General features: G+C 44.6%; 2 protein-coding genes across 3 annotated transcripts; both read left to right on the forward strand.

Annotated features, from left to right (window-relative positions):
- Positions 1-1,002: 1,002 nt before the first annotated feature.
- LOC6528771 (membrane-bound alkaline phosphatase) lies at positions 1,003-15,146 on the forward strand. 2 transcript variants are annotated; one of them, XM_039371628.2, is made up of 3 exons: positions 1,003-1,091; positions 13,520-14,676; positions 14,747-15,146. In XM_039371628.2, exons 1-3 carry the CDS (start codon positions 1,019-1,021, stop codon positions 15,065-15,067), a joined length of 1,551 nt encoding a protein of 516 aa, XP_039227562.1. In that variant the 5' UTR covers positions 1,003-1,018; the 3' UTR covers positions 15,068-15,146. The 2 variants fall into 2 exon arrangements, with proteins under 2 accessions (XP_039227562.1, XP_002089805.1); XM_002089769.4 differs by lacking the exon at positions 1,003-1,091 and adding an exon at positions 12,551-12,690.
- LOC6528770 (odorant receptor 45b) lies at positions 4,517-12,035 on the forward strand. The gene is made up of 6 exons (XM_002089768.3): positions 4,517-11,043; positions 11,101-11,288; positions 11,348-11,523; positions 11,587-11,685; positions 11,740-11,892; positions 11,949-12,035. Exons 1-6 carry the CDS (start codon positions 10,520-10,522, stop codon positions 11,997-11,999), a joined length of 1,191 nt encoding a protein of 396 aa, XP_002089804.1. The 5' UTR covers positions 4,517-10,519; the 3' UTR covers positions 12,000-12,035.
- Positions 15,147-16,097: the final 951 nt, after the last annotated feature.

A 16,097-nucleotide genomic window follows, 5' to 3' on the forward strand; every position in this document is an offset into this window, starting at 1 on the left:
CTGGTTCCAGTCCAAAATAACCTCCCCTGGCATTGCAATTGTATTCGGGGAAAATAAGAATGTAGACAAAGGAAGCGGAAGCCCCTTGATAAGACGCAATTTCTTGCCAAGTTATCATTCTAATGAAAAATTCCTTGGCCGTCAGGTAAGAACAAGAAACAAAGAGGCATTTTCAGTCCCTCTATGTGCCACTTATGCAGGCCGAATCGCTTCTCAAAAGGGAACTGCAAAAGAATGTGGAAACATGCGCAGTACCGCCCGACTTTCCAGGGAGGGTTTGAGGTCTTGAGGTTTCTAGGCGGGAAAAAAGCCCAGGGGTGACTAGATTTTCTCAAAAAGGAAAGCAGTTGCAACGGCAATTGTTTCGGAGAAGTACCAAAACAGCAAGCTGTGCGTTATCGCGAAAAATTCAGCCTGGCTGCAGTTCATTCAAGGCACACCCCCCTGCATCCACCACTGGCCTAATGGCCTAATCATTTCAAAGGCGGAAACGCCAGAACTTCTATCGCCTGGAAGTGACCAAGTCTTCGCTTTCCCTATCAAGTGCGCAGCAGCTGGCCAAGATTTTCCGCCTTTTGTGCGCAGTTCCCAGTCCCCCGTCTTCAGATCTCTGCCATTCAAGAGCGGTTCTCGTCAAGCTTTGTGCGCCAAATGGTGCTTGTCGAGGTCTGAGACTCTGTCGCAGACATCTTGGTGGCCCCGCGAGCAGCGAAATCGAAGTCGACGTCGTGCCTCGGTGACCTACACACTGGCACACCCCCAAAGGCCCCAAAAACACTCCCCTCCTCCATCCAAACACACACACACCAACCTCGCACAAAGTACATGAAAAAGCTTATACAGAACTTAACTTTATGTACACTTTTATGGCCATGTGCAGGGGCTTTTGTGGGGCCCGTGTTACGCATATAGAAACGATAGGTTTTTGGCCGAACAGAATGCGAGTTGGAGTCCGATGGGGCATTCGCCAATCTTGATCCGCTGGCATTAGACGCGTTGCTCACGCGGAGGCGAGTGTATGGGTGTGTGGCGCGCGATTTCGCTTATCAGTTTGTTGGCTGATAAACCAGTTCCTGGACAACCTGGACCAAGTGAGTATCGAACGACAGTCGGGAGTCTCTATTCCGAAACATCTGACCCCTGTATTGGCGATTCGGGGCCAACATCGATGCCAATTGCTTTCTATGGCTACCATTCAGCATCTTATCTGATAGTCGGAGCTGCAGTGCTTTAAAACATCTGTGGTTCTGTGTTTCAAGTGGGAAATTCGTTCAACGGACTTTTTAGTACAGAAAAAGTAAAACAGATATTTTCCAAAAATGTCCAAAGAAAGTTCTGCCCTATTACTCGTACCTGGTTACTATTGAAAGTATGGATCTGGTACTGGTTCGTTTACTACAACCAATAAGAAATAGCTATGGAATGTCGACCCCTTGGTGTAGGCATGTTGATAACAGCGCTGGCATTACGTCCACCGACATCGCCTCATACCCCGAACAAATAGCATTTGTTTAAATGTTTAAAGTCCAACTTTGGACCAGATGCCGATGTGTCGGGACAGCTACATGCCATTAGTATTAATAGCTATTGGCAAACGGCAGACCTGCACGATAATTGCATAAAATTACAGAACTCAGCGAATACGCCTGAGAAGCTGCATTGTTCGACATCGATTTTTCTAGCGATTTTTCTAGCTGTTCTCGGCGACGGACTCTCTAATTAGTAATTAATACGTGTGGGTTGCTCAAGGTGTACGGCTTTTCGTTCCCAGTCCCCAGCTGATGGATTAGAATTTAAAGTTCAAAAGCTCGGTCCACAAGGCTATAGCTCGCCTCCAATTTAAAATCTGGTCTTGCTGTGGGGCTAGAGAAACCTGTTTCAAGACGGCTCCCCAGCCAGTCCACTGAAAGTGCTCCAAGCACCGTCGTGTTCTTCAAATCGTCTTGCGTTGTGCACTGAGCACCTAACAGCAAATCAAGCATATGGTAGTAATTAATCCCCTCATTCAAAGAAAGTTGCATAGTTGCTAAACGTGAAAAAGGTGGTTTTATAGGAAGGATCTTCATCTATGTGCATATGCATATGTTGTTATTATATGATTGTAATGGAAAAAGGCAGATTTTGTAGTAAACAAATATTAAACAAATTTTGTAGTAAATATCTGATAAACAAAATTACTCACATTACTGCGTATATCTACTTATTCATGATAGCGTTGAAATAGTATAAGGTTATTACGAACAATAAGATGTATGTATCTACAAATGTATGTATGTACATACATATGTATGTAAGCGTGTACATTTGTACATATGTATACAAGTAAGATTCTCGAGCTTTTTTATAATTTGAAAATAATAATGTTTTTTAAGATGCAATGCGTGTCCCGCGTAATTGAAAGACATTCTGCGGAGAATTGAGGGGAAGAACCCAAAGATTCGTGCCTGGAGCGCATTAACTTTTAACCCAAAAAAAGACAAGAGATTTTCTGGTCTTTTTCGGTTTCTGTTTTGTGGTTAAGTAAACGTAAACAGAGACGAAAATTAAAAGAAATCATATGCAACGCACGTCTGCAGAGCGAGCGGGACGGCAATAGCTCTCTGCCAGCTTTCTTTTGCGTTTCTCGTTTTCTTCCCGTGCGGCTCTTAATTTTTGAGCATAAAAACATAAAACGCAAAAGGCAGCGGCAACTGTGGCGTCATCGCCCAAAATTTGTTTCGCTTTCGAACTGGTTTGTGTTTTTTGTTTTCCGTTTTATTTAATTTTGATGTCGTCATCGCGAAGATCCCAAAAATTGCATCAACATCCGCCCACTTCCAAGACCGCCCCCTTAGCTCCCGTTGCCTGGCAACCGAAAATGTAGGATTGGAAGCAGAAACAAACACAGCGGTGCAGCTGCAGCTTTGCGTGCCAAGTGGAAAATGGAAGAACAAGTAGAAGAGGAGGGCGAGGAAGAAGAAGCAGATGGATGTAGCAAGAGAGAGGCGAGGCACGATTCGCAAGAGATTCGCGCGCCAATAACCCAGTTTTCAGTTTTCCGTTTCTAGTTGGCAAGTAGCACACAAGGAAATATGTATGTACATATATGTGTGTGTATGCATGTGTGCAGTGGAAAAACTGGTATATGCATACATACTTACGTATGTACTCAGTACATAACAAGTGATGACACACTTTTACACACATGTTTTAACAAGAATAAGTGTGTGCCTTACAACTAATCAAAGTAACCCACTTTCTTTGGCCAACATGCAGATTTCTAATTAGATTGTAGGTTTATCTTTCGTAATTTACATGGTTAGGTTGCCTTTCAATGGAAAAACAACGAGACGCGGAAAATTTCATCAAAAATGCGCCACACGGCCACAAAGCTACACTTCAATGGAAAACCAGCAACAACAAATGTGTGTCAGCGACAAAGCAGCACACACACTCGCGCACACGGACTGGCGCACATAATAAACGTTTATATACAGCACAGAAAGCTTTGTGCTGCCTCCCGCTCGCACTCGCGCGGAGTACATAGCGCTGCACTGTACTTGCGCGCAACTCTCCACAACGTCGACGTCGACGCCAACTCTCCACTAGCGCGTTTGGAAGCGATTTTGGCTCGCGTTTTTCCGTTCTGCGTTTCATTCGTCGTCGAACGGCGAACAGTGCGGTTGGTTCAGCGCTTGCAGTTAGGAATACAAAATACAAAGTACAAATCGTAGAGTATAAACCAGTATAAAATAAAAACCCTGCATGGGAAAACCCCAAGAAGAGCGCTACTGGTGGAGAGAGAGAGAAAGAGAGAGCGCGTCCTACGCTGTTGCTAACGTCGAAAATAGTCGCGGCGGTCCAATTGGTGGTGGTTTTCCCAGTGAACTTTGCCTGCAGAGCCATATATCAAAAACAACTAAAGAAAACAGGCAATTTAATTCAAAAAAAATTTTTAATGTATAATCAAACCTCGGATTACGTAAAGAGCAGGAGTTTGAAGGAGAACAAAACTAAAAAGAGGGAGACGGCAGCAGGAACTGGATGACACATTTCTTTTGCCGAATCAATTACGCAACTTGCAAATGGCGCTGCCTGCTGTCGCTGTCTCGCTCGCTCGCGTGTTTCTAAGGCCTCGTAATTGTGTGCTTTTCATTATCGGAAGACAAACGGCAAGTCGGAAAAAATTCACACAAGCACACGTACATATTTGTTCACCCAAATCCAAAGAGGGAGAGAGCGAAAAAGCTCCGGCGACGTCATATTTTTATGGAACAAACACTCATACATGCCTACGCACGCGTGAATTCTAACGAAACGCTTTCGGTTCGTTCAGCTTGGCTTTCGTCAAGTCTGTTGCCTTGGTTTCGCTTCGTGTTTCGTCAACTCGCGTCATTTGCAGCTGCACAGCGACCAAAGTTGGCCGCGTTTTTGCCGCGGTTTTCGCTTCTTCGCGCCAATCTAATGGAATTTTTTGCGACCGCGAGTGTTTTCAGTCGACCAACAGTGGACTAATTTTTATTATTTATCAGCCAACAACAACGTAACGTACTGCAACCTATGTGGGAGCGAGACGGGGACTCACTGTGCTTATTAAATAGTCAGTCTTTTTCTCTCTCCTATACAAATTGCGGGCGTATCATCATGGCACGATTAAACCTATAGTTTTGTGACGTATTATTAAGCAGACAAATTTGTAATTGAAATGAATAAATGCCCTCTATATTTCCAGCAACAGCCATTCAACCGAATCCGTTTGTCTCTTTCCATTGTGCTCTCTTCTCTCTGCTTTCCTCTCCAATCGCTATATTACACGTTTTATGTTTTATCATTTCACACACACAACCACACCAACCATCCACGAATAATCACACGCACACAAAGTTTTGGATGTATGAGCGCAAAGCTAACGGGTGGGAGGGTGAGGGCGCGCCAAGAACCGTTACGACAGCGCGTGCTTGTTGTTGGTCTTTTGCTGTTGCCAAGAGTGAATGATATATTATTGTTGTATGGCAGCAAATGAAACTGTACAATGAGCGACAATGGGCAAGGAAGAGGCGGAGAAGCATAGAGAAAGACATAGAGGGGGAGATACGAACTACACAAAAGCGAAACTTACGTAAACACGCATGTCTACGCATGAGTGTGTGTGTGTGTGCTTGTATGTTGTTTCTAGTTATTCGAAAAGGAGAAGTAGAAAATCAAGTTTCTATTGATGGAATGATTCATATTTCGTAGCATGAGTCGCTCAGACTAATAAACAATCTCCATTTATCATGCGACTTTTGCTGGCACTTATTTTTCCCAATAATTAGGCCATATGACTAAGAAATGCAATTGCTGGTGATGCAATTTTCGCCGTCGCTGAAATTACTTTGCAAAAAATTTTATAAATTGTATTTTCAGGTGGTCATTACACGAATCATTCGCTTGGAAAAATAGATGTACATATATATACGAATTGGCATGTTAACAACTCGATTAGAGATATTATATTCGCCCAGAATACACAATGTTCGAGTTAATTGCGTTTGGACCTTGGAAATTCACACAATTACTATTACTATTCGCAATGTATAATTTATTTTTTGCATTCGAAACTTTGACTTTGCAGTCCGGAGTCGAGCCGCTCTATCTCTCTCTAACGCCTGCAGCAGCTGACCTTGAGAACGAGACAAAGCAAAGCCGACTGGCAAACAAAGCGGTCAGAAAGAGACAGGCAAACAGACATACCTATAACTACAGTGCGACTACTATAACCCGATACTCGATAGTTGTACTAAACCACTAGTTACTAATAGCGAGCATTAGAACTTTAGAACGATTAGCTCTATCCAATTGTCAATTTACAATAATGATAACTAAAGGTCCGTAATAGTAAGTATACTTGGTAGTTAGATAAAGTAGCAAACACAATTAGGGAAGTTTTAGTTTAAGTAGAGTTATTCGTACATAGTTATCAAAAATGAATTGAAAAGGGTTTCCTTTTTTGAGAAATAAGACATCGCACTAGAACGGAAGCACAACATAAAGTAGCAACTCTCAAGTGATATAAGCATTTTAGTAAATTCTGGTTTTGGAAGTCGTACTGTAGTATATGCCCATACTTGTTACTCATTAGCAACGACACCCCCAACCCCCGAACCGAACCCCTTCTTCAAGCAGCCATCCGGGTAGATTCCACATCAGCTGCTAAGCTGAAATGACGCCATCTTGCATTTGACGATCTTCAAAGCTAGTTTTACAATAAACCAATAGAACTGAACTAGCTTATGCCCGTCCCACTGTTGATCTTTGCTCGGTGTGTAATTATAACCCAATCCAGTCCTTCTGCTGCCCCTTGCAACTTTTCGGTGCGGCTTCCACTCACATCGGCGACTCACATCTTGGCATTTAATAAGAAGTTGGCCTTGAAGGCAGCCAGTTTCAAATTTCTGAGTTCTGAGCTCTGTGCTTTTGAACCGCACTTCACTTCGGCCAGAGAACACAACACTTTTGCCGAGTGTGTGTGATTAATGGGGATTCTTGCGGTTGAAGCAGCCTGCCTTTGCTTTAAATTAGACTTTGGCTCCAGTGAAGCTTTGAGCTTTAGGCTTGCTTCGGATGCAGAAAGGTGCCAAGTGAAGTTTCCCAAGAAAATTCAGCCTGAAATCGTTATTTGCAGTTAACGTTCTTATATCTAAAAACTTATCAGAGAAACAGCGATGGTGGAGAAGCCCATATAATGCAATCACCGTGTTTTAAATTATATCCTTTCAGATAGAAAAGTTGATGTTTTAACAACTACCATCTGGATGCTTAGTATTTGAATGATACAATGTTTTTGTTTATAAGTCGCCAAAAGAAAACCTAGAATAATTAGATAAAACTCTACATTTAACACCCTGATATTACAGTTTTCAAAGCAGCCAAAGTATGGTTTGTGCAAGATTGGTCATTTGTCTGGCCCTTCCATTGATTACATTCTTCCATTAAACGGGCCCTAATTAATGTCGAATTGGTTCCACCACCACTCTTCACCCCCTGCCCCATTTGCAGCCTTGTAATGCCGAGCATGTTGATGTCAGCACATTTGTCGCCCCGAATTAGCGGAAATGGACACTCATGTTTCGGGCTGTAATGTGGCCAAACTGGAGTCCACCGCTCCACCATTGATCCACCAACGATCCGCGCTAATTGTCATTAATGAGAGGCGTTCGTTTGCCTGGGAAAAAGGGAGAGTGGGGGAGGAGTGCCTGTCGGTCAGCTGACAACTACATTCGGTCGGTAATTATCCGCTGCACTTTTGGCGCGGGGAGGACGCAGCGCCTTGAGATCTTACTTCTGGCTAAGTTAGCCCCAAGCCGCAGACCTCAACCCACCCAGAACCAGATACTACCACCCCCTCATCCAGTCAACCACTCAGCCACTCAACCACATGACATGCGAAGCGGTTCCAATTTATCGTACTGAGAACGCTCGGCAGTCATTGGAAAAGCGATTCAACAAAATTTAAAACAATTTAGCTTATGTCACGTCTGCTCACAGCCGAGAGGGGGGAAACTCGGGGGCAGAACGAAGAGTTTCAAGCGCTTAGAACAAAGCGCCACAAATTGTATTGTGTCACGCTCGATCTGCGGCCATGCGAACGGAGATATGAGCCCCACATATTCATGTGTACATTTGCTAGGCTGTAATAGTACATATGTACATATATCTATCCGTATGTGTGAGCACTCATAGTGCGATATACATAGATATGACTCGGCCACATAGTCATGTACATGCTATTTATACGTTTATTCATTTAGTTGGCCTGTTTTAATTATAATTAACGCCGCTCTGCAAATTAACCAGCGGAAAACGAAGCATCTGATCTGACGTACTGTCGACTACCCCAAGGGAAACTAGCTGGCTCGGATTAGTGCAGAACATCTGAAAGTATCGGGAGGTAATGCTTCCATTCAGATAAAAATCATTTGGGTTAACTGCTTCTGGCGTGTCCATGTGATCACGCACACCCAACTGGAATGCCATGTCAAAACATTATAAAACCAAAGCGAAAGCTTCGCTTTGTCTATCTAGATTATAGGGCAGTGGTTTCGTTCTCAGAAATCCAGTTCCACCGTCTCCTGAATAGTAACTATGAGTTCATCCGAACCTTTGTATTATTTAATTTAGTTGACAATCCAACCCTTTGAAAAAGCCATATTTAAGTTATGTAATATATGATTTTTTGTTAGGAGGCACAGCCCCTCCAAGAGATCACAGCTATTGAAAATCATATCTAGATTACCTTTCAACTTATTGAAGGCTGTTATTTCGGCTGTTATTGCTGTCCCAACCGATTGTCAACCGTGAATGAGTTTATGCCCCTCGGATGACGTGCTGAAAGCCTCTGAACAGGTTGTCAATCAGGTTGTCGCACATAAAACCCGAGCGGCGCCTTAATAATTGATCCCGCCTGCAGCTGGATGCGATGATGATGGCAGTTGAGTGGGTCGGATGAGATGGGGTGCTACACAGGGAGAAAGCTCAGATTATGATTAGGTGACTTTAACTGGAGTATGTCTTCTGGGTACAACGGAGAGAGGGGAAGGAAGTGATTTGTCTGCTTTGCATCACTCACTTATCAAAAATATATATTTTACTACATCATCTTTATTCTCGGTGCCTATGACAGGATGTGATGAGGGGTTGGGGGCTGGAATATGGTGTCCAATGTATGGTGGTGCTGACAGGCACCGAATCCAGTGAGTAAGGCGATTCCAGCGACGCCAACTCCAACTGGGCCATGACGTGAGGCGACGCATCAGAGCGGAGCCCAAAGGAAGCGTGTGAAATCCCATTTGGCTAATGGCCAACGGCGTCAGCAGGAAAATCAACCTGTTTCGAAGTGCCCACCCGCCTTTGCCGCCCCTTTGAAACTAGGAAAACTCGCTTCCAAATTCCACAGCGACACAAGGCGAATGTGGGCCAACCAGCGTGTCTTCTGTGTTGGTGGGAAAACGGGTTTTTCATTCGGGTTCTGCAACTGTTTTTTGGCGACTCGCTGACACGCTGGCCTCCTTTTTCCTCGCTTCCAGCACTGGCACTCCCAGCTTTTCCACTTGCTGTGCTGTGCTTGTGCTTGTGCTGATTTTCCTCATTTTCCTGTAGCAGGATCTGGCTTAGGGGCAAAATGTGGGGAAAACGTAATGAGATGGGGCCCTTCCAGGCAAGATTTCCAAGGAGATGGCCGGGTGGCTCAGCACGGTGTCGGGGTCACCTTTGTTGCCGTTTTTTCGGGGGTGGTTAACCATAAAACGAGGCGCCGAAATTCTGCGGCTTGGGCTCTCGGTGGGTGGTGCTATGATATCAGCCTTGGGGTGGATGTTTTTCCGCTCGGAGAACGAAGCTCTGAGACCAAACCCACCCTCATTCCACATAATCATAATCAAGAGTGCCCTACTGGAAGTGGAAATCAATACCGTAGCAGAACGCAGCATTGCTCATACGCAACGTGAGCCTCGCACAGAACTTGGGACTGAATCAATAGTGATTCACCTCATAGGGCCAACTTAGCGTTGCCAGCAAACGTTGCATGCATCAACATAAATCTGTGTGCGGCGAATCCCATGCAAATCCGGGAAGGGAATCGCCTGACCCACATCTCCTGCTGATTTGAAATTCGGATTCGTCGCGGGTTCATCGGCACTCCCGCAAACTTCCCACAACAAGCCAAAAGACGGCAAAAAGGCCAAACACAAATTTATGCTCGAAACCCACAACAAAAGGAGCTCATATTTATGGATGCTGCTTTGGCTGGGCGCAGGCCAAGAAGTGCTTTAAAATGCCTGACGAATACCTTCTCCCTTAATCGAGCTTATGTAATATTCGCTCTTCTTAAGAACAAGTACGAGTATATGCCGCTATGGTCTACATTTTGAATATTTTAAAAAATTCCCAAACATATGTATATACAACATATAAAACCGTGTTATATATGGTTGTTGGATCATTATAGTCATAGTCCCACTAGTTTGGAGTAGTTTCAACCTTAAGCTAACTTAATATAAATGGGGTACAATAACTAAAGAAAACAAGAGCTTTACTAATATACTTCTTAATAATGAGCACAAAGTGCTCTAATTTGGATACACCAGCTTTTGTTTTAATATATAGGTACTGCAAGGGTATATAAAGTTCGGATTGTCGAAACAAGCTTTCTTTCTTTTTATGTATCAAATGTATCTCAAGAATACCCACGACCTTAGCTCTGACTTTCGAGCCTGACAGCTGTCTTTAAAAGACCAAGTTCTGAGTTAGCAATCAAACATATCAAATGATTTCATCGGATTAAGGGAACATTTTTATTTTTAAATAAAAGGGCTGGCTCATTACCATAATAACATGTCTTGACCGTCAGGGATCGTCGCCCACTCAAATAGGTCCTGCCAGTAATCCCGTCATTAAACACGGCCAGGTGTCGTTTGTTCTGGCTGCAAAACAATAATTAAACCATTAGAAGGTGTTCTTGGGAGCACTATATAAGCAAAGGGTTCTGTAAGCGGGTAAAATCATGTATCCGCGATTTCTAGGCCGTAACTATCCACTGGCAAAGCATTTGTTCTTTGTTACAAGATACTCTTTTGGCCTGCTGGGCCTAAGATTTGGCAAGGAGCAATCGTGGCTTCAGCTCTCATGGTTGGTGTTCAATTTCGTGAACCTGGCGCACTGCTGCCAGGCGGAGTTCGTCTTTGGCTGGATTCACTTGCGCACCAGTCCCGTGGACGCCATGGATGCCTTCTGTCCGCTGGCCTGCAGTTTCACCACGCTCTTCAAGCTCGGATGGATGTGGTGGCGTCGCCAGGAAGTAGCTGATCTGATGGACCGCATCCGCTTGCTCATCGGGGAGCAGGAAAAGAAGGAGGATTCCCGGAGAAAAGGGGCTCAACGGAGTTACTATCTTATGGTCACCAGGTGTGGGATGCTGGTCTTCACCCTGGGCAGCATTACCACTGGAGCCTTCGTCCTGCGATCGCTTTGGGAAATGTGGGTGCGGCGGCATCAGGAGTTCAAATTCGATATGCCCTTTCGCATGCTGTGTGTGATGTTTTATGTGTGTCAGTAAAGACCCATATCTGACTAGATGATCCACAGGTTCCACAACTTTGCGCATCGCATGCCCTGGTTTCCAGTTTTCTACCTCTACTCCACTTGGAGTGGTCAGGTCACTGTATACGCCTTTGTCGGAACAGATGGTTTTTTCTTTGGCTTTACCCTCTACATGGCCTTCTTGCTTCGGGCCTTAAGATACGATATTCAGGATGCCCTCCAGCCTATAAGCGGTGGGTGGTACGCTATGTACATATATGGTAAGCGATAAATTTGGTTATGTTCTTTATAGATCCCTCGGTGAGGGAATCCAATGTCTGCTGTCGGCGATTGGAGGACATCGTGGATCGCCATAATGAAATGGAGAAGATTGTCGAGGAATTTTCCGGAATCATGGCTGCTCCCACTTTCGTCCACTTTGTATCAGCCAGCCTAGTGATAGCCACCAGCGTCATAGATATACTATTGGTAATAACCGTCATTTCAGTGTTCAGTGTTATGCGCACTACCTCAAACAAATCATTCCTTTAGTATTCCGGCTATAACATCATCCGCTACGTGGTGTACACCTTCACGGTTTCCTCGGCGATATTTCTCTATTGCTATGGAGGCTCAGAAATGTCAACTGAGGTGGGTGAGGCCGAATCCCTTGAGTGACCCTTGATTTTCCTCATTCATTTCTAGAGCCTTTCCTTGGGAGAAGCTGCCTACAGTAGTGCCTGGTATACTTGGGATCGGGAAACCCGCAGGAGGGTCTACCTCATTATCCTGCGAGCTCAACGACCCATGACAGTAAGGGTGCCTTTCTTTGCACCTTCGTTACCAGTCTTCACATCGGTGGGTTGCAATCTGTACTGCACTGAGTGCACTTATTAACGAAACCCTTGTTTTAGGTCATCAAGTTTACAGGTTCCATTGTGGCTTTGGCTAAGACTATATTGTGAAAAGAATGATGAATTAAAAAACCAACTTGCACTTCAGTTTATTGGCTACTCTTTGTATTAGTTAGTGGTTGCAGCCTAGCCCGAAAGTATGCAATTCACACAACACAAGAACAATTATACAGACTCAAAGTCAATTACTTGCCGGGGTCAAGGGTTCAAAGGTGCGATTAAGGCGCTTGAGGAGAAGTTTGGACCAGAAAGTTTCCTAGTTGCAGTGAAGCCATTTCCTTTTCGTCGTTTTACAAAGCTACTGGCATTATCAAATAACTAAGCTTGAAAGTTGAGGGAAACAGGATTGCCCGGCTTCAGATTGATTACGTATCTAGGTCGTATACGCAATCGGTTATCCACAGCCATATAAAGCTTGGGACCAAGGCACGTGAGAGTGCTTTTGGCACCGGTTTTGGTCTGTCCTACGACTTCTGTCAATTTATTCTTGGCCAGCCATAAATGATGATTTGATTGAACCCTCTAGATTAGTTTCCTTTGATTAGATTCACTCTGATACTGAGCGATAACTGCGAGGCAGTGTCCAATTCCTCGGTCGGTCCGTCGGTTCAGTCTTCAACAAAGGTCTGACCTCCACACAAGTCACCAAGTTAGCTTACGGATTACCTGAAAATGGCCAGGATATTCATTCTTGTCCTCGTCATAGCTGTCTGCCTGAGCGGAAGTGTCAGCGGCCAAAGAGGTAAAGTGCTCTGATCCTGGACTTTAGAACCCTGCGATACCTCAAAAGAGTTTTAAAAATATTTGGAAAATTTTCGGGTATCTTGCTTTAGTTAAATTCAGTAACTGGCACTATTTAGTATACAGATTAATTAACCAATGTTATCCAAAGGATTTTGTCTTTTTTCCAGCTGCTAACTTACATTAGTGGTAGTAAGTTTCTGCGTGTAGGACGAGGTACTTTAAGATTAAGTTCTTTAGAATAACTTCTTATCGCCCATGTGTGCTGGTAAGCCATATGTGGAGATAAGACTTAATTAAACCCCTTAATATATTACAGTACACCCAAACTCAATTATTTATGACCCTTCTGTTTTTTGTACCAGTGGCAATAGTAATATTGGCTTACCGAAAACCCCGGATTGGTAGAAAAATTAATACAGAAATATTTATACCCGTTACTCGTAGAGTAAAAGGGTATACAAGATTCGTTGAAAAGTATGTAACAGGCAGAAGGAAGCGTTTCCGACCATATTAAGTATATATATTCTTGACCAGGATCAATAGCCGAGTCTATCTGGCCATGTCCGTCTGTCTGTCCGTCCGAACTACTAAAGCTAGAAAGTTGAGATTAAGCATATAGACTCCAGAGACATAGACGCACCGCAAGTTTGTCGATTCATGTTGCCACGCCCACTCTAATTTTTCTTAATTTTGTTTAATCAATTAGAATTTTAAAAGTATTTTAAACATTTAACTTCCTCAATGTAAAGAACTAGGTTTATGTTATAGGAATGGCTTCCAGCAATGCTCAGCATTATTTTTATAAGCGGCTTTTGTTTTCTGCTTAGACCACCCTCGAGGGCGATCCTTCGATGCCGAATCGCATCCCATCAAGCATGCAGAGGAACAGCAGACCCAGTATTGGGTGGACAAGGCCCAGGAGAAGCTATTAACGAAACTGGCCGAGGAGCAGTTCGCGACCAAAAACAAGGCAAAGAACGTCATTATGTTCCTGGGCGACGGAATGTCCGTTCACACGGTCACGGCCACCCGGAACCTGCTGGGCGACAGTGCGGAGCAGGTGTACTTCGAGGGATTTCCCTACACTGGCTTGTCCAAGACCTATTGCGTGAACCGCCAGGTGGCCGATTCCGCTTGCACGGCCACTGCCTATTTGGGTGGAGTGAAGGCGAACTATGGAACCATTGGCGTGAACGCCAATGTGTCCAGGTACAGCTGTGATGGCGCCGCAAACGAGGAGGATCGGGTGCTCAGCATAGCCCAGTGGGCACAGGCGGCTGGCAAGGATGCAGGGCTGGTCACTACAGCCAGGGTGACTCACGCATCGCCGGCCGGCGTTTATGCCCACATCGCCGATCGCAATTGGGAGAACGACTGGGAGGTGGCCAACGGGAAGTGCGATCCCGAGCAGACCATCGATATTGCCCGCCAGCTCGTGGAGCAGCCTGTGGGTCAGCAGCTGAAGGTCATCCTTGGGGGCGGGCGCAAGAACTTCATCAGCACTACGGTGAACGATGAAGAGGGATATCCTGGGAAACGTACCGACGGTCGCCACTTAATCCGCAGCTGGTTGGATCAGAAAAGGGAGGCCAATGTCTCAGCCCATTACGTCTGGAGTCGCAAGGGACTCAGTCTGGTGGATCTCGAGAGCACGGACTATCTCTTGGGTCTCTTTGCCAACGACCACCTGCCGTACAACGGTGATCGGGACAGGAAACGTAGTCAGTTGGCGGATCCTTCGCTGACTGAGCTCACGGAGGCCGCCATCAAGGTTTTGAGTCGTAATGAAAAGGGGTTTTTCCTCTTCGTCGAGGGTGCTCGTATCGACATGGCCCACCACGATACCTTTGCCAGGAGATCCCTCGAGGATACCGCCGAGTTTGCGAGGGCGGTGCAGAAGGCACGCGAACTTACCTCCGAGGATGACACACTAATCGTTGTGACCGCCGACCATGCTCATGTTATGTCCATCAATGGTTATCCTGTGAGTAGCTGGAGGTTTCCCTTTTTATAACCAAAGGTATTTGACTTGTAAACTGACTTTATTCCGGCAGTATCGTGACCAGGAGATTACCGGGTTGGCTCAGCTGGCGGATGACAATCTGCCCTATACGATTTTGTCCTATGCCAATGGACCTGGCTACTACTCAGGATACAATCGTGCTGAGGGACGTGCCCTTCTAAAGGAAAAGCTGGTGGCGGACACAGACTATCAGTATCCCACGCTGGCGCCCTTGGATGCGGAAACTCACGGAGGAGACGATGTGGCGGTGTACGCCTCGGGACCCTATGCCCAGTACTTCAGTGGCAACTACGAGCAGAGCAATATTCCGGCTTTGATGGCGAGAGCAGCGGGTATCGGGCCCTTTGCCTAGGATCAGCCAGCTTTTCTTGGCATAAGCAAAACTCTTTTCGCTTAAATGGAATAATTAAAATGCATCATTGCCAAACGAATCTTGCATGGGAAACAGTACCGGGTATGGGGCAAATCAAATTCCGTCTAATTGAACTGACAAGCTGTGCAATTTCCTGTGGAGCAGGGGAGCTGCCCCCCAATAAATGCCACCTGACGGCAAATTCAATTAACTAGCAATGGCAACTGGCATCTGAAAACCTGCAGGCAGCCTCAATCAGTCAGCTGCAATCACTTTGGGGCTGAGGCAATTGACCAGGTGGTTTCTGGCCAAATGAAGAGAAAATCGCGGCCAGAAAGAACGGTCCGTCATCAACCACTCCATGTTTCATCATAAAAGTGAGAAAATAAGACATTTAAATGGAATTCATCAAGAATCCGTGTATTCCCTGAGTGAAAGCTGAAAATGAATATCTAACGGTCTCTAATGGGCTTTAATTGTCAAATAAATACATCAATTGCATTGGGGCTGGAATCATCTGCGCGAAAAACAATATTCTCATATCTCTCGGAAGCATATTCCGAATAATATTATTATTATTCTATTCCAGTTGATATACGATTTTGTAATGCTATGGCACGTAATGACACCTCTAAAAAACAGTAATTCCTAATTTTGAAAAAAACCTCTATTACACTTAGTTTATGATAATAGCAAACAAGCGATTTCGAGGAGTAGTAGAAAATATATTAAAAATTTACGCAGATACATATTCTCACATTATTCCAATGGAAGGAGCTTAGAATAATAAGGCCAGCTTTGATTTAAATACCATCTGAATATACATCAAGAACATTTCATTAATTTTACATTTTTGTAATGCTAAGTTTAACCGTATTATTTTATAGATAACCAGATCTCTTAGAGTATCTAAAGAGATATAATGCTTTTTGTATCACTTTAAACTTTTGAACCTATTTCCAAATAATTTCCCATAGCGAACCCGCCTGTGTGATTGAATTAGGATTCCCATTTGGTGTCAACATGCGAT

Source organism: Drosophila yakuba, chromosome 2L (assembly GCF_016746365.2).
Source record: "Drosophila yakuba strain Tai18E2 chromosome 2L, Prin_Dyak_Tai18E2_2.1, whole genome shotgun sequence".
In the NCBI taxonomy this organism is placed as follows: domain Eukaryota; kingdom Metazoa; phylum Arthropoda; class Insecta; order Diptera; family Drosophilidae; genus Drosophila; species Drosophila yakuba.